The 18,944-nt window shown below is 43.6% G+C and overlaps 1 protein-coding gene across 1 annotated transcript; it reads right to left on the reverse strand.

The window, feature by feature from the left end:
• Positions 1–906: 906 nt before the first annotated feature.
• LOC139385056 (kinesin-like protein kif7) lies at positions 907–14,346 on the reverse strand. Its single transcript, XM_071130100.1, has 20 exons — positions 14,075–14,346; positions 11,696–12,110; positions 10,974–11,174; positions 10,410–10,812; positions 9,951–10,298; positions 9,556–9,748; positions 8,717–8,860; positions 8,328–8,486; positions 8,037–8,194; positions 7,800–7,921; positions 7,529–7,663; positions 7,193–7,401; positions 5,369–5,566; positions 4,854–4,979; positions 3,756–3,932; positions 3,367–3,582; positions 2,942–3,148; positions 2,578–2,776; positions 2,092–2,253; positions 907–1,730 (listed from the first exon to the last, which is right to left on the reverse strand). The coding sequence occupies exons 2-20, from the start codon at positions 12,021–12,023 to the stop codon at positions 1,339–1,341; spliced, it is 4,077 nt and encodes a 1,358-aa protein (XP_070986201.1). The 5' UTR covers positions 12,024–12,110; positions 14,075–14,346; the 3' UTR covers positions 907–1,338.
• Between the last annotated feature and the right edge of the window lie 4,598 nt (positions 14,347–18,944).

Genomic DNA, 18,944 nt, shown 5'->3' on the forward strand with positions numbered 1-18,944 from the left:
AGTGGAAAGCCTTCCCAGAAGAGGTGGAGGCTGTTATAGCAGCAAAGGGGGGAGCAACTCCGTACTAATGCCCATGGTTTTAGAATGAGATGTTCGGCGAGCAGGTGTCCACATACTTTTGGTCATGTAATGTGCTTCTACATCTGCATTGCTTGCTGTTTGGGGTTTTAGGCTGGGTTTCTGTACAGCACTTTGTGACATTGGCTGATGTAAAAAGGGCATTATAAATACATTTGATTGATTGATAATGTATATGTAAACAGACCATAAATGTCTACATTTTAATTTTATTTTAAAGCTGTGAGTGATATATGATACAATATCAGTACCTGTTGCATTTACAACTTGTCATCAATTGATTTCAGCCAGTATATGGAGTGACTGCATTGTTTGAATGTAATGTCATATTGGCAGTTAATGGAAAAATTTATGGAATCATTCCTCTAAAACTGTCTGGCTAGCTCACTAGCAATCATACAGTGCAGTTACATTCTTTAAATTCATTATTTTTCACAGTATTTTATCACAGCACTGTCATACCATTGTTGACCAACTCCCTAACCAAAATGTTTGATCTTTATCCCATCATAATTACGTTTCATTCCCATTCTAGTATTCTAATTCTGACTGGCCACCCCTCTGAGCCTGGTTCCACCCTTCTAGGGAGTTTTTTCCTAGCCACCGTGCTTCTACATCTGCATTGGGGTTTTAGGCTGGGTATCTGTATAGCACTTTTTTACTACTGCTGATGTAAAAAGGGCATCATAAAATACATTTGATTGATTGTTGTCCAAATGTATGGCTTTATGCATTTAAGATAGCAATTTTGATCATTATTTAGTCAACAAACCACGACTTTCAATATTTTTTACATTATGCCTTTACAATATATTAGTCAGTCAGAGATTACAGAAGCAAGAATCATATTTTATTTCACATACAGAAATGGGTAGTGACGACAAAATAGCAACAGTGAACAGTATAACCTGTTTATGATGACAAAGTCTATTATTGTACAAGCGGATGAATTACACGGAAGAAAAGAAGTGCTTGATATAGAAAACAAAGAGCATTCTTCAACATCTATTTATAAAACCACAAATATAGAAAAATGAGAAGGGATGAATACAAAAGATATACAGTTTATAAAACAAATACATCATTTTAACAGTACAAAAACAGGAAAAAAAGAGAGCCAATTTTGACACGTTGAATTGAACTTGATTCTGTTTCATTTTAAACAGGATCCTGCCATTAAGCCCTTTGGCATTTAAACTGAATTCTGCCGTAAGGTCCTTTTGCATTTCAACTTGATTCTACCATGAGGTCCTTGTGCTTTTAAACAGGATTTTTCCTCACATCAATTCTGGAATTGTTTGAGATCAGTGGTCCGGTGTTGAGGCTGGATCGGCGGGACTCTCTGCGTGATTTGGCAAATGGCAGAGATGTCATTCCACTCCAAGGCCCCGTGCCTGTCTGAACCACCCGGTTTACAGGCGTCTCCACGGCCACCCGCTGTTGTAGCTCCTCCATGCCGCAGGGGTCCTCGGTGGGGAGGGAGGAGCGCCTCCATGTGGCAGGGAGAGGGGCGTTGACCAGCTCCCTTATTTCCTCCCGGGACCTGGCTGGTCTCTCTGGCTCCCCTGGCCCTCCCCTACGGCTGTCGTCTGGGCCTCGGCTCAGCCTCTCCACACTGCCACTGCCTGCTGTTCTGCCCTCAAAGACCGGAACTGCAACGCAACATATAAAATAATGAATATTCACATGCCTCACAGCCCAGCACTGAACAGGACAGACTAGGACAGAATACTCACAAACACTGAATGTTGAATACTTATTATTCCCTGACAGATGTGCATTTTACATATGTACTTTTTTTTATTTATCTGAGAGAGCAGATGTCTGAGTATTTGAGCAGATGAGGATTATTTTAACAGAAATCAGAGATTGGATTATGTTTTTTATACCGATGCCTTCTGTTATCTTATCTTACCTACATTATGTTACATTAATGTACTTTACCTACTGACAAGGGCGCTTTGTAAAAAAATGACAATAGCATGTCCCTATCCAAAATGAGCATTACAGTACCCTTTCCCTGCTCCATGGGCTGGCTGGCGTTGCCACACAGCTCCCTGAACCGGTTGCTCAGTTCCAGGTTGGCAGCCTTGTAGTGGTTGAGCTCTTTACTGAGGTTATGGATCCAGCCTTCGTACTGCCTCTGCCTCCCCGCCAGGCCCTCGTCCATTTGCTCTATAGGGAAGTAAACATCAGGGGGACCACAACAATACCCGAGAAACACTGCGCTGCAGATAATGGGCCTGGAGGCTGTTATCACACTGGGTGTGGGAGGGTTGAATGGGAGGTATAGACATGGCAAACTGAATGGAGATAAAATATCAACAATATATATCTTAAAAATAGAAAGTGGTAGTTGTGCCCGTGTCTCACTTTGTTGTCTTGAGGTGGAGCAACAAAGTGTGCCTAGATCTTTGTTGAAAACAAAAAATGGTTATATTCTGACATGTTCTGCCTATATCCTACAGGTGTGTGTATTTATTTGTGTGTGAGGCCCACCTCGGCACTGCTGCAGCAGTAGCTGCACACTCCTCTCGTGCTCCTTCTGCTGCTGTGTGAGCCTGCGGTCCGTGTCGAGCTGCGTGCGGTCCAGAGCGTTCTCCAGCCACTGCACCAGCTGCAGCTGCTCCTCACCACGCATCTCTAGATCTGCCAGGGCCAGCTGCAGCTTACGCTCCTCCTCCCGCAGCGACACCACCTACACACACAAACAACTTACATCCCCTATCTTTCTCTTTCTCCAATTTCCATGCTGCTTTGAATCAGAATAGAGACTTGCTGTGTACACATTGACTATGCGCCATATATTTGAGCTGACACAGTGAAAACCACAACAGCAGGGAAGAGGGACACACAGACAGACCTTGTCAAAGTACTTGCAGAGCAGCGCACGGGTCTCTGAGGCAGACAGGTAGCTGAGTTTGGCCATAAGGTTCATCTCCCACTGGGAGAGCATGCTGGCAGAGGCCCTCAGCTGCCTTTGTCTCTGGGTGATGGCCTCGTTCTTATACTCTATAGCCGCGTCCAGAGCCTCGATTGCCTCGTCCAGCTGGAACACAGACCGCTCCTCCTGGGGACAGAACAAAGAGAGCCACAGGGGTTGAAATGGGGGGGGGGAGATACAGGCACACACACAATATACCAAACTACAGGGGCACCGCCTGCATTGACACTCAGAACCTAACACGCCAAACTACAGAAACGATACAAATACTACGTATGGAAAGAATCCACAGAGAAGTGTTGGGGCGGTGTTAGAAGCTTCTGTAAGCCTGTAGGGTCTCTGACCTCTGGTGAGAGCAGACTACCCTGCCGTAGTTTGTCATCCAGCTCCACTCTCTGTTTGAGCAGTGTGTCCTTCTCCTGGCGCAGGTTGTTGATCTCCTGGCGGATCTGCTGGGAGTCCTGGGCACTGCTGCTGCGGAGCAGGCCGTTCCTCTCACTCAGCTCCCGCTCCAGAGACTCGATACGGCCAGACAACGTCACCAGGTCCTCACTGAGGGCCTACGGGGAGAGAAGAGATATACTACAGTTGAATGAAAGACGCTACTCGGCCGTACTAGATTTATTAATGATTTATCAATGAGTACGGTAAATCATTAAATTGAAATTAGCTTGGCAAACCACTATACCTGAAGGGCCACTGAGTGTGTGGGGCTTGTTTAATGTGTGTGTACCTGACTGGAGCGGAGTCTCTTGGTCTCCAGGCCACTGCGTTCCTGCAGCAGGGCCTCCTTCTTGGCTAGGATCTGTTCCCTCTTGGTCAGCTCTCCCTCCAGGTCCTCCAGTCCTTTCCTCTGCTCCAGAACACTTTCCATCTCCTCATCCAGCCAGCGCTTCTGCTCCTCAATCTTCTGCTCGCACGGGAACACATGCAGACACACTTCATTTGGATCCACAATGAAACACGGTAGTACCGTACAAAGGAATTCAATATTTCAGACATAACTCACATTGCACACAAAAGGAGCAAATGTAGACACATCCCACATCTGAAGAACGTTCAATAACAAGACCAGCCATTTTGCTCATTGGAAGCCTGGACAAGAAATAATTAAACACTTGTGCCCCACAACATTGTACATCTATAACTGACAGGCAGCTGGGAGTTTTTGTTGTTGATTGCCCATCATTCAGTGTATTGATCTATATCGCACCTATCTCCATCACACAGACTGCCAGGTCTCTTACTCTATTCATTAAAAAGACCATGCTAAGAGACCCACTAAAACAGGCTTTCTCACAGAGTTCAGTATGGTGGCTGTGTATCACACTGGTCCAGTGTGAGTCAGTGTGAGCTCTGGGCCTGTCCAGGCACATAAGATAACGACTTGAGACTCTCTTCCCTCAATGTGTACTATGAGTGTGAGATATACGGAAACACACAGGGGAAACTCAGCTGCATTTAGTTGCTGGGGGATACGAGACATTTTTCATCTTTCACTCTTAACAATGGAAATAGAGCCTTTGGATGTTGAAACATGCTTTTTGGATAAATATGTAGCCAGCTGATCTCCTGGCCAGGCTAGTTTTTAGTTGTTATATGTCCTTGGCTCATATATAGAAGAAACTATGAGTAAAACCACATAAAATACTTTAAAAGGCCATAGAATTACTTTATAAATGGTGTAGAACTACTGCATGGTTTGTATGTAACATCTATATAAATGCTTTTGAGATTCTATGCCTATTGTATAACTGGTGTATAAATACTTCAACTGTTTATATGTGCTATATAAATGCTTCATAAGCATTGTAGAAGACCCATGTCACACCAGTTGCTCCTCCAGTGATATGAGAGAGCCGTTGCTGCCGCTGCGTCTCTGTCTCTGGAAGGCAGCAATCTCCTCCGTCTTTATCCTCAGGATCTTCTGCTGCTGTTCATTCTTTATCTCCAGCTCCTTGGGAGGGAGGGAGGGAAAGAAGGAGTATTCAGTAAAAACAGAGGGATACCAAGGTAGGCAGGCATCATATTCTAATAGCAACAATATAATTGCCATCAAACTGCCTAGTCCTTCTCTCATTTGAGAAAACTGATGTGGGGAAATAGCTGCTTAGAAATAGCTGCTATGCATAATTCAGGTGTTAGTTACATGTTGGAATTCTGTCCACAGAATTTAGGCCACAGTGGAGTGTTCGTAATACACTATGAATGCAAATTAGTCAAGTGTTGATGTCATGTGATCACTGAAAACTTTTGGATGTGACAAATGCCAATCTGTAAAAACCACAGCATTGTCCTGCTCCACTCTGTTTCTTAGCAGGTATTCTACATTCTCCAGGGCTGCACCTTGACTCTGTGCGTGCGTCGCTGCATCTCGGTCTCCAGGCGTCGTTTCTGTTGGCTCTCGTGTCGCAGACGTCTCTGCAGCTGCTCCTGCTGCTGCCTCATGCCCTGCACGCTGCGCTCCAGCTCCGAAACACGCCGCTCGCTCTGTGCAGACAGTGAGGCCAGCTGCGCCGTGTCCCTCTGACGCTGGCTCAGGACCTAACGCGCACACACACGCCCACAAATATGAATAAACCGACACCGATTTGTAATAATGACAATTACAACAATACTGAATGAACAATGAACACTTTTATTTTAACTTAATATAATACAAAAATAAAATCAATTTAGTCTCAAATAAATAATGAAACATGTTCAATTTCGTTTAAATAATGCAAAAACAGTGAGAAGAAAGTAAAAGCGCAATAAGTGCCATTTCAAAAAGCTAACTGTCATGTGTCAATGTGCAGCGGTTAGGACGGAGTCAGGTGCAGAACACAGAACTGAGTAGAAGACGTACTTTACTCGAAAAGAAACAACAAAATTTCCACGCAGGGAAAACACACCAGCTCACAGAAGTCTTGAACACTAAACAAAGAACAAACACGCACAAAACCATGTGGGAACTAGAGGGTTAAATAGGGAATAAATTATAACGTAATGGGAACCAGGTGTGTACAATCAAGACAAAACAAATGAAAAAAGAAAAGTAGATCGGTGGCAGCTAGAAAGCCGGACGACCGCCGAACGCCGCCGGAAACAAGGAGAGGCACCAACTTCAGCGGAAGTTGTGACCCTAACGTTTAAGTTCCTTTCTCAGAACATGAGAACATATGAAAGCTGGTGGTTCCTTTGGTCATTAATATGGTCAAATCCGGAAACTATCATTTCGAAAACAAAACGTTTATTCTGTCAGTCAAATACGGAACCGTTCCGTATCTTATCGAACGGGTGGCAACCCTAAGTCTAAATATTGATGTTACATTGCACAACCTTCAATGTTATGTCATAATTATGTAAAATTCTGGCAAATTAATTAGGGACTTTGTTAGGAAGAAATGGTCTTTACACAGTTCGCAACGAGCCAGGCGGCCCAAGCTGCTGCATACACCCTGACTCTAGATGCACTGAACGCAAGAGAAGGACACAATTTCCCTAGTTAATATTGCCTGCTAACATGCATTTATTTTAACTAAATATGCAGGTTTAAAAAAATATACTTCTGTGTATTGATTTTAAGAAAGGCATTGATGTTTATGGTTAGGTACATTCGTGCAACGATTGTGCTTTTTTAGCGAATGTGCTTTTGTTAAATTGTCACCCGTTTGGCAAAGTTGAAGTAGGCTGTGATTTGATGATAAATTAACAGGCATCGCATTGATTATATGCAACGCAGGACAAGCTAGTTAACCTGGTAATATCATCAACCAGTGATTCAACTAGTGATTATGTGAAGATTGATTGTTTTTTTTACAAGATAAGTTTAATGCTAGCTAGCAACTTACCATGGCTCCTTGCAGCCACAAGGTCCTTTTGTTACTGCACTCGCGTAACAGGTGGTCAGCCTGCCGTAACAGGTGGTCAGCCTGCCGTAACAGGTGGTCAGCCTGCCGTAACAGGTGGTCAGCCTGCCACGCAGTCTCCTCGTGGATTGCAATGTAATCAGCCATAATCGGTGTCCAAAAAGGCTGATTACCGATTGCTATGAAAACTTGAAATCGGCCCTAATTAAATCAGCCATGCCGACCTCTAGTACAAACATCCACTATGAGCAGACACACTAACTGATGTTACGAGTGTACAGTATGCATTAGTGTAGGAGTCTGGCTCAGACAGACAGACCTGTACTTTGCTCTGTGCTGCAGCTATCTTCCTGCGACACTCCTGGGCCCTGGTCCTGTCAGTGACACCGCTGGTCTCCTTCTCATGTTTCTCCAGGTCCTGAAGCTGTCTCTGGGCCTCCTGGACCTCCTGCCTGGCCTGCTCAGCTTCCCCCTCCAGGGCAGAGATCTTACGGGTGTACTGCCTGTTCAGAGCCTGGGCGTCTTTACCTAAGGTAACACATGATAATATCTGTCCCACCACTCCATGGTACATTACGTATTGTTTATGGGGAGATAACAGGCATGTGATTGCCATCATATAGAAAGCCAGGAAGGAATGGTCTTAGGTATGTACCTGTCTTGACCAGTTCTCTGATGAGCTCCTCCTTCATGCGGATGGTGACAGACAGCTCTCTGATCTTCTGCTGAGCCTGTAGCAGGCCCCACTCTGACCCCAGACCCACTGAGCTCTCCCCTACACTAGAGTTGGCTGCACAGAGAGAAGGGGATGCAAACACATGTTAGTGCTTCCACAGTCAACTTAAATTTGAATTAGTTCATTTAGAATTTGAATTAGTTCATTTAGAATTTGATTAGGCCTGCTGTGGGACTGCTGTGGGACTCACATGGACGCCTGGTGGAGAATTGTTCAGAGGCAGGCAGCCCAGGCAGCTGAGACAGGAGACCTCTCCCTCCAACTGCTGATCCACCCATAATATCTCTCTTAGTCCAAGTCAGATTCACGTGTCTAAGAGATACATACAGTAGCCATCAATAACCTAGACAGTCAATGATGCTTGGGCATTCTATAATCTGCCCGATCTCACTCAGTTTTAAATAAAGATGTGATATTCTCTCCATACTTCCGTCTGTCGTGGCTCATGTTGACGTAAGTGTCCTCCTCCTCAGAGTCCTTCACCTCTCCCTCAACTAGGTCCTCGTGGTCATGAGAAGATTGACCATAACCACACTGGATCTGGTCACCAAATGAGCTGCTCTCCACACAGTCCACTGGACTAACCTACAGCCAACACAGTCACACTCATAGCACACAGCGACATACACTGTGGAACACACTACTGATTAATGTTGAGACTGTGGAACTTCATGCCAGTTTTCATTCCACTACTAAGAGGTGCTGATCAGTCAGGTACCTGTCTGTTGGTGAGTCCGTTGTGGGAGTGGCTCGTGGAGCCCTGGGGGGCGGTGTGGGGGCGTGGTGTCAGGTGTAATCCCAACCTCGGTACACCTGGCCCCGAGAGCAGACACTGCAGCTCCACTATCACGTCCTGCTGCTCCTGCAGCTTATCACTCTAGGGGAGGGGGAGAGAATAATTGAACCATTGAAACAATGAACAATGTTGATCATCTCTCAAGATGTAAATTATTATCTACGGAGACTAGTACTGAAATATTGGAGGCAAGTGAGGACAGACTAAGAAATGAGACAAAATGTATTTGCTTTTATTCTTTGATGATTACAGTGCTGTCATGTTGAACACCAAAATGCCAGTAAGAAGTCAAAATGCTGTGTAGTTCTGACCTGCTGTTTGTACTGCTCCATAGCGTCCTCCAGAGCAGCCAGGAAGTCTGTGTTCTCTCTCTCCAGCTGCTGGACCTGGCCCTGGAGCTGAGACACACTCTCCTCCCTCTTACGGCCCAACTCCTCCCCACCACTCTCTGCCTCCTGTGGGGTTCAATGACAGATACATTATGAGTCACAGAGCACAACAACACTTCCTGGATTGTTCGGTGAGATGATTGATGCCTTACCACCATAATTCCATCAGGTTGTTTGAATGCTTTTAGGATAGGATGAACTAGGGCTGGGCGATATGGCCAAAATATCACATCTTTTTAAAAATTTTGACAGTATGGTGGTATTTGACAGTATTCTATGTTTCTGAAAAATTAACATTCTAAATATGTTTTATGAGCAGTGAAACCTCTCTCTTCACCTCTTCCTCTCGGAACCTTATCTGTGTGTGCCGGGAATCATTTATCCACAAGAAAATACTTTCAACCTCTAGCGTTGGGTGCGCATGTGATCGGACAGATGAGCATGGACGAAAGTGCTTAAAAGTATGCCACCATGTGCATACATTTGAAAAAGTTATCCAAAACTGACCATGAAGTAGTCCACTTTTTGGAACTGTTAACTTACTTAGCACTATATCAACATATCGCTATAAACAGCATTGTAAAAACCCATAGCAGTATGTGGGTCCATACCGGTATACCTTAAAATACGATATATTACCCAGCCCTAGGATGAACCTCTTGTTGATAAGATAAAATATTTTGTTAAGCCTTTTCTTTGAATAAATAGGAGCTTTATGAATATGTAGTGAGCGATGTAGTGATTGTTAATGTGTGTATGACCTGGTTCTTGACTGCAGCCCTCCCCCTCCTCAGAGCGGAGGTGTCCTCGGTGGAGCTGCTCTCGATGCCGCTGTCAGGTCCTGAGGCAGTGGTCAGGCCGCTGCGTTCTTCCTCCACAGAACACAGCCAGTCCTTCACCCTCAGGCCTTGCTCCGCAGTCAGCACCCCCTCACCCTGCAGCTCACACAGCAACCTGGGGATGGGTACACAGACTTACATATTCAGACAACTACTCCTGAGCTCATTAGCCAAACACAACACAACACCCACACACATCTATCCTCACAATAAAGTGCCCTTTTATGAAACTGATAATATTACTTCTAGTCAACTACTGAACTTAATGCCAGTGATTATTAAGAAAATTAAAGCAGTTTGTGTGCATTTCATCTCACCTGTATGCAGTGTCAGTGCAGGTCCTGTAGTGGGCACTCTGGGCTTGCAGTCTGATGATCTCTCCCTCTCCGGGGCGCAATCGCCTGTCTGGGTCCGAGCGGGCGATGATACGGGTCTCTGAGCGTTGGCGGTTCTCAAGGGCCCTGCGAAGCGCCCGAATCTGCTGCTCCAGCCCCTCCACACGGTCCGGCTCTCCTCGGCAGTTCACCGTGGCCCGGTTCTGGATGTTGCGGGCTCGCTTGGCGTAGTTCAGTGTGTTCAGGCTCTCGTCAAAGTCCGCAGAGGAGGGGCTGATGCATGCAATCATCAGCGTCTTGGCGTTTCCTCCCAGAGAATCTTTCAAGATCCTGAATACAGAATTTATTTCAGAATTCAGACTTAAATTATTTGCAAAAAAAGGAGGAAAAACAATATACCCTGCACACCATTTTATGAGTCCCCAAATGTTGACTACATACCTGGTGATTTTGGAGTCCCTGTATGGTATGTGGGTGCCTCTCCTCTTGGGGTCTCCCAGGGCTCCTATGACATTCCCCAGGGCTAGCAGCCCACTGTTGATCTGGATGCTCTCCTTCAGCCTCTCCCCTGTGTTCCCTGTGCGGAGGATCCTCTCTGACCCCGCTAGGTCCACAAAGTGAAACTTAGAGGAGAGGACGTGAGGCCCGGTGCCCGTGGTGGGGTTACCATGGGCCCGGGAGCTGCCACTGCGCTGGTCCATGTGCACACTGAAGATGGTGTGCGAGCGGCTAGAGTGGGGGTTCATCTGGGTGGCGCCTGTGTGTCTGGCCGTGTTGCCAGACTCCAGCAGGCTCAGCACCTCGTCCAGCCCCTCCACTTCACACTCCTTCACCCCGCACAGCACTGCAGGGAAGCGCACACACGAGCACAGACAGGGACATGAATAACTAACACACATGACTGACTCCTCCCTACCCTCATGTTGAACTTTAAGATCCCTTACAACACAGAGAGATGCTTGTTTGTGATAAATATTTGTTGGAAAAACAAACAAATATCCATACCAATGTTGCCCTTGTCATCCTCTCTGATGTGGATGTCCTTGCTGGCTGTCTCCACCTCCAGCAGGTCCCTGAAGTCCTCCTTGTACACCTCCAGGTAAGACACTCGGACAGAGAAGTCACTGAGGTCATTCTCATCCAGCAGCTTGAAGACCTCAGCCACAGCCCTGGGGATGATGCCCTGCTCCTCATCCCTAAAGGAAGCTACACAAGCAACACAGGGTTCATATACCCTGTATGGTATAGCCTAGTAACCTCTCTGAGGATAATTAAGTATGTACGTATATAAAACCATTGCCTGCAGCTTTGCACTGTTTTCATTGAAGGAACACGTACCTCTGACACACACATGCACCACAGAACTGATCTAATATAGCACATACTTCATCACACACAAACACACACACTCTGTGTTGTAACCATAACCCACCCACACAGATTTGCCATCTCACACACCAGTAGCTCAGATGGCAAGCCTGTCTGGTATGGACTGTTCCCGCAGGCTGTGACAGCTGAACTGTAGGAAGTGCAGTTGGCTTCCAGGATGGGTGTGAACTCTCTGCATATCAGCATTTCTATATCACACACCAGAAGATGTGCATCTATTCTCCGCTCCTCTACACTACAAGCTAGCACATCTCCTCTGATGGAACTCAAAAGGCATAGAACAAAAATTATTAAATGACCAAACATTGCAGGTAGCGGGGAAGAAACCAGAAACTCACAAAGGTTGGCTTCTCCGATAGTGTATGTCTTTCCAGAGCCTGTCTGCCCATAGGCGAAGACAGTGGCGTTGAAACCCTGAAAGAAGGCCTCTATGAGGGGCTGGACACACACAGCGTACACCTCCTCCTGGCAGCTGGTCTCCTCAAACAGGAAGTCACAGTGAAAGTGTCGGTCGTGACCCAGAGTGACCCTGCGCTGCTCAGGGTCAGCCGTCATGCAGCTCTCGTGGCTGTGCAGCAGCTCCTTGGGCAGCAGGGGGCGCACTCGAACAGCGACCTGTACCGCCGTGTCCTCCGCCCTGCCATGGCCAGGCACTTTGGGAGACATCGCTGGCAGGCTGGGCTAGTAGTCAGGGGTCCAGGACTCCCTTCAGAGTCTCTGGTTTGTGAGTTCAATCATCTTAAACAGGACATCCTACACAGGCCAAAATAACCACAATCAACTCATACACTCATACAGAAAAACCCCATCAATAATCCTCATACAGAAAATATGTTAACATTCAATAGAAATAAGAAAGAAAATGTGTCAAAGAAAGAAAATGCCAGTAGAAAAAGAGACTAAACAAATATATTGTGTAAATAATATATCATAAACTGGGTGGTTCGAGCCCTGAAGGCTGATTGGCTGAAAGCTGTGGTATATCAGACAGTATACCACGGGTATGACAAAACGTTTATTGTTACTGCTCTAATTACGTTGGTAACCAGTTTATAATAGCAGTAAGGCACCTCTGGGGATTGTGGTATATGGCCAATACACCACGGCTAAGGGCTGTATCTAGGCACTCTGTGTTGCGTTGTGCATAAGCACAGCCTGTTGCCATGGTATATTGGCTATATACCACACCCCTTTGGGCCTTATTACTTAAATATAGGCCTAGCTCTATCTAGTTATATAGACAATGCCAATGAGTCCATGCTATAATGGGAACTTAATAGATGGCATTGTTATCTGGTCATAATAAAATAAGCATCTAGCAAAGCAATATGTGGATTTCTGTAACTGGCTAGTCATCTGCTAAACAGCACGTCCAGTCTGAATTTATTTTGGGGATTTTATACATTAATTACTTAAATTAGCATGGAAAAGATGTCTGACGTCTAGACCGCCAAGTAAACAAAAACTTTGATTTGGAACTCGGGCAGCCTGCAGGCTAGCTTTAGCTTAGCTACACACATGATGGCATAGCTCTGGTCCATTGCGTATCCATTGCATAGAAGAACCCAATCAATGATTTGTAGAGCAGACCCAAAAGTATAAATGTTGTCAGAGAGTGCTGTCTGGAGAAGTTTTCCAGAAATCTGTATACAATAATGAGATGTTAATGTCTCCGCCCTAATAACGGGAGTCATTGTCTCAAAGGTGGGAAGGCGTTTATGCAAAAAAGTTGCCCATACATACTAACGCGTCGCATCTTCCTCTCTGACCCTTCTCTGCGTGTGCAGGGTACCATTTATCATAAATAAAATACTTTCGACCACTGACGTCGGGTGCGCTTGCACTAGTGGCGATCCGTCGTATGAGCGTGGACTAAAGTGCTTAAAGGTATGCCACCCTGTGCGCACATAAGAAAACGTTATCCATCACTCTGGCAACATCTTTACTCTGAGTTACAGCAATGGTATATTGATGCCAGTCACTAAACAAAAGTAATTTACAGCCAAAAATAACACTCAGACTGAAGATGATGTTAGCAGATGGCAGTTATGGCTGTGATGTATTGTTGTCTCTACCTTCTTGCCCTTTGTGCTGTTGTCTGTGCCCAGTAATGTTTGTACCATGTTTTGTGTTGCTACCTTGCCATGTTGTTGCCTCATTTCTCTTTATGTAGTGTTGTCTCCCTTGTGATGTGTTTTGTTCTATATTTATATTGTTTTTATTTTTAATCCCAGGCACCCGTCCTCGCAGGAGGCATTTTGCCTTTTGGTAAGAATTTGTTCTTAACTGACTTGCCTAGTTAAATAAAGGTTAAATAAATAAATGACCAGCCAATTCGTTGTCATCGCGCGATGGACCAGATCTAACGATAGTCTCGGTAGCTAGCTGGCTAACTAGCTAGGAAAGTAACTTTTGTTGCTAACTCACTAACGTTAGCTGGCTAACATTGTTTTACGAGAACAACAAAATACATATACGTATACCGTAACGTTAGTTGCCAAAATAGCTCATTTGGTTGAGCAGCTTCACAGAACGCCATAGTTAGCTAGCAGAATTTGGCCCAAAAAAGTTAGCTAGCTAACATTAGCTAAAACGTTTTTTGTTGTTGTTGTTACACACAAATTAGTTATCCCGTACCGCTTATGCATACATAAAGCATCCACAAACAAATGTGTAAAGTGAATACGTAAATAACATAGTGCAATGTATTCACTTACTGAAAACTTTAACTTTTCATCTTCCAATCCATTACCCTCCAGCAGAGAGACTTGAGAGTTGCAGGGAAGGTGTGGGAATGTTTGGATGAAGTGATGTCATTCAGTAGACACTAGCAGATGCTCGTCCAAAGGGTTTCGACTATGTGGTGGCACAGATAGAACACATCTTTGGGTATACATCCATGACCGTAAGTTACTTGTTCGTAGCAGGTTAGGATAATTAGGTTAAGGTTAGGAAAAGGTTCAACTAAAATCCTTTACTAGCGTACTATGAAAAGTCACTTCCGGTCGCAGCTGTACTGTATCTATTCACAACCCGTCCAAAGTAATGTGCTGAGCGTGTTCAATTGAAACCGCTCTGGTCCAATGGCTGTAATCAAACAAACTATGATTCTGAATGTTCACCGGTTGTTTTTCATTTGAATAAGACAGGAGAAATAAGAGTACTCTAGCAAATATGCAGTAGGTTATTTGGCAGTTTATCCTTCAATATTAAAACATGGTTAATCATAGTCTCATTATTATTATTGCAATATCCACATATGGTTATATTATGTTATCTATGTGATTGAATATATAGTGCATTCGTAAAGTATTCCAACCCCTTCCCTTTTCCACATTTTGTTACGTTACAACCTTATTCTAAAATTGATTAAATAAAACATTTCCCTCAATCTACACACAATACCCCATAATGATAAAGCAAAAACAGGTTATTAGAAATATTTGCAAATTTATTAAAAAAATAAAAAATAATTGAAATATCTTATTTACATATGTATTCAGACCCTTTGCTATGAGACTCAACATTTTGCTCAGGTGCATCCTGTTTCCATTGATCATCCTTCAGATGTTTCTACAACTTAATTGGAGTCAACCTGTGGTAAATTAAGTTGATTGGACATGATTTGGAAAGGCACTATAGTGCACTATAGTTTTTTTTGTTGAGTTTCATAAATGATTGCTACTACACAGCAAACTCCACAGTCTTTGACTTCATTCATACTTCGTTTTGAAGATTCTATGAGACAAATTATAACTTGTTCTGGCTTTGTTGGTGATGTCATGCTGTTTTCTGCAGCATTGAAGGTCCCCAAGAACACAGTTCCTCCATCATTCTTAAATGAAAGAGGTTTGGAACCACCAAGACTCTTCCTTGAGCTTGCGGCCCTGCCAAACGGAGCAATCGAGGAAGAAGGGCCTTGGTTAGGGAGGTCACTCTGACAGAGATCGTCACTCTGACAGAGCTCCAGAGTTCCTCTGTGGAGATGGGAGAACCTTCCAGAAGGACAACCATCTCTGCAGCACTCCACCAATTAGGCCTTTATGGTAGAGTGGCCAGATGGAAGCCATTCCTCAGTATAAAGGCACATGAAAGCCCGCTTGGAGTTTGCAAAATTGCACCTAAAGGACTCTCTCAGAAACAAGATTCTCTGGTCTGATGAAACCAAGGTTGAACTATTTGGCCTGAACTCCAAGCGTCACGTCTGGAGGAAACCCGTCACCATCCCTACTGTGAAGCATGGTGGTGGCAGCATCATGCTGTGGGGATGTTTTTCAGCGGCAGGGACTGGGAGACTAGTCAGGATCGAAGGAAAGCTGAACAGAGCAAAGTACAGAGAGATCCTTGATGAAAACCTACTCCGGAGCACTCAGGGCCTCAGACTCGGGCGAAGGTTCACCTTCCAACAGTACAATGACTCTGAATGTCCTTGATGGCCCAGCCAGAGCCCTGACTTGAACCCGATAAAACATCTCTGGAGAGACCTGAAAAACGCTGTGCAGCAACACTCCCAATCCAACCTGGCAGAGCTTGATAGGATTTGCAGAGAAGAATGGGAGAAACTCCCTAAATATAGGTGTGCCAAGCTTGTAGCGTCATACCCAAGACGACTCGAGGCTGTAATCGCTGCCAGTGGTGCTTCAACAAAGTACTGAGTAAAGTGTCTGGATATTTATGTAAATGTATATTTCATTAAAAAAAAGATAAAAAAATCTTCTGAAAACCTGTTTTTGCCTTGTCATTATGGGTTATTGTGTGCAGATGTTTTTTTCCTCGTCAATCAGGATAAGGCTGTAACATAACAAAATGTGGAAAAAGTCAAGGGGTCTGAATACTTTCCAAAAGCACTGCATGTGTGGATCATGATTTGTCATGTTTCTGCAGAAAGCCAGCTGGAGTCACGTTAAAAATGACCTTTCCCAAATAAAATAATGCAAATAATTACAAATAAACCAATAATAACACTATCAATTTATGTAAACGTGATGTTTTGGGTGTAGTATCATATCCTTGCTCATTAAAGGCCTCGTGAACAGCTAGTTTTCTGTCTGTAAAATTATTGCTTGAGAAATTTCTTTTTGATATTAGAAATATATATATATTTTTTTGTTGTTGACCATTTTAATTGAAAACGATCACAGAGAGGTACTTAATTGTTACCCATAAATTATTTGATATTGACATAAAAGCGGCTGCATTAGATCTTTAAGAAATTGATTTTGAGACTATTGGATCTATGCTTGAAAAGCCATTTCGGTAGGCTATTGCTGCTGAGCCCACTCAACCTAACCCTATGGCACAATTAATTACCTAATAAAAATGTAGACAGAGGAGGTCTACTGATAAAATGATCCCAAAGGTATTTCTCCAACATTGAGTTCAGCTTGGTATCATCTATTATGGATTAATTTCAAAATGCACTGTATAAAACAATCTTTTCACTGTACTTCAGGCCATTTTAATGCTCCATTTTGCAAAAAGACCTTGGAGATTATTCTTCCTGCAGTATAGCCTGATATTATTGTAGCAGTTATATCTTTATCTTTTGGTTGTCTGGCCATTTCAGTTGAGGCACCATTCAATTATCCAGCTATCTACAGCATGCCCCTTTTCCATAGAGATGAATTTCTACAGCACAGTGAAAGGGTTGTTGAGTTTCACCAACAATGACCCTCGAGGCCATGGAAATCAGACTATTTCATACTGATTTGTTCTAGGCCGATGTCTGTTTTTTAGTAAAGGTTGCCATGGTAATAACCATGGAAACATCCTACACTGATCTCAGAGTTGAAGGTAACGCCCACTCTCATTGTTACTCTCTGTGATGCATATTCATATTCAAAAAAAGCTATTACAAATGGCTGTCATTAGGCTTCCATTTAATCTGTCCATCTCTCTTTTCATCCAGTAACTACTGTAAATGCAATAAATACAACTCATTTCCTTCAATACATTCTTCTTTCCTTGCGACGAATGAATTTTTATAGAGGTCTAGAATTTCACAAAATTGTAAAGGCTATACTGCTGGGAAATGATACATCATAGTCATTTGGCACTATGGGCTGTCTGGCGTGGACAAGGCTTACCTGTCCAAGGCTTACTACTTACTATTTACCACTCAAGGTCTATGGAATGATATCTGTAAACAGAGTGTGTGCATTGTGTTATTACAGTGGTAATAACCTTCTGATTGGTAAAACTAAAGAAAAAGTTAAAATACCTACGCTAAGATTTCATAAGACTTGATCGAATAAGAAATCACAACACATAATCCATTGTTTTATAACATATTTCAACACATTTGCATTTTCAAAATATATCAATCCCATTACTGATCATGGATGGTAATTCATAGCTCACACTGGTAATATCAGGTATATAAAGTTCAATAAGATGTGCTCAACTCTAACCAAGTTCACTAGTATTAATCTTTGAGTATTTATTCATACTGAGTATTTATTAATTTAGACAAGAAACCTGGAGAAGAACCGTGGCGAAGGAGATGGATTGTGGCCTGTCATGGAATAATATTCCCAAAAAGACTGGAGATCAGCAGCAGTGGTGCTCTCTCATGGAAAACTAGTGTTCCACATGGGAATGAAGAGGATTAAGTATGAGTATTTATTCCATATCAACACTCATATCAACACTCACATCAACACTCACATCAACACTCATATCAACACTCATATCAACACTCATATCAACACTCATATCAACACTCACATCAACACTCACATCAACACTCACATCAACACTCACATCAACACTTACATCAACACTCACATCAACACTCACATCAACACTCACATCAACACTCACATCAACACTCACATCAACACTCACATCAACACTCACATCAACACTCACATCAACACTCACATCAACACTCACATCAACACTCATATCAACACTCATATCAACACTCACATCAACACTCACATCAACACTCACATCAACACTCACATCAACACTCATATCAACACTCATATCAACACTCATATCAACACTCATATCAACACTCACAATGGACCCAGCATCTGATGATTGAAGCCTCTATGGCTGAAACGTGTTTTTAACATCAGATGTAGCCTAAACACAGAACGGACAAAAGCCATTATATTTTAAAAGAAGAATAAAAGACACCTCTCAATCGAGGAGTTTTCTTTAATGGTAAAAGACATACAATATGTGAATTTATGATGAAACGTCAAAGCACACATAAGCCATCGGAAATGACAATAGGTTACAGTGCATCCCACAATTTCAAAATAAGACTCCACTCTTCCTAAGCGTTGTACGATTATGTCTCTACTAAAAGCTTGAGGTGTCATTGATGCATGAGTTCTGGACACTGAGGTAGACTATGACTTGTTGTCTGGGTGCTGAATTTACAACAACAAAATCACTAGTCTTCCATAGCGTCCAGGACCACAAAAGTCAGAACTCTTCACCTTGAGCTGTGGCTCCGTTTCTGTTGTAGCGTTCTGTAAGGTCAGCTTGGATGGTAGACCCCTGAGTCACGATGCAGTGTCATCTCCCTAGGGAAAATAAAAAGACATGACAAGCTCGATCAGGGCCAGCCAG

The sequence above is a fragment of the Oncorhynchus clarkii genome, chromosome 26, assembly GCF_045791955.1.
Source record: "Oncorhynchus clarkii lewisi isolate Uvic-CL-2024 chromosome 26, UVic_Ocla_1.0, whole genome shotgun sequence".
NCBI classification, from domain to species: Eukaryota; Metazoa; Chordata; class Actinopteri; order Salmoniformes; family Salmonidae; genus Oncorhynchus; species Oncorhynchus clarkii.

Bases quoted from the DNA above. Each gene is read 5' to 3' on its own strand.
- LOC139385056 (XM_071130100.1), bottom strand. From the start codon at position 12,023: ATGTCTCCCAAAGTGCCTGGCCATGGCAGGGCGGAGGACACGGCGGTA. The intron at 10,813-10,973 runs GTATGGATATTT...GCTTCCCTGCAG, and splicing joins GGATGACAAGGGCAACATTG to TGCTGTGCGGGGTGAAGGAG. The intron at 8,861-9,555 runs GTCATACACACA...TGAACCCCACAG, and splicing joins GGGCTGCAGTCAAGAACCAG to GAGGCAGAGAGTGGTGGGGA.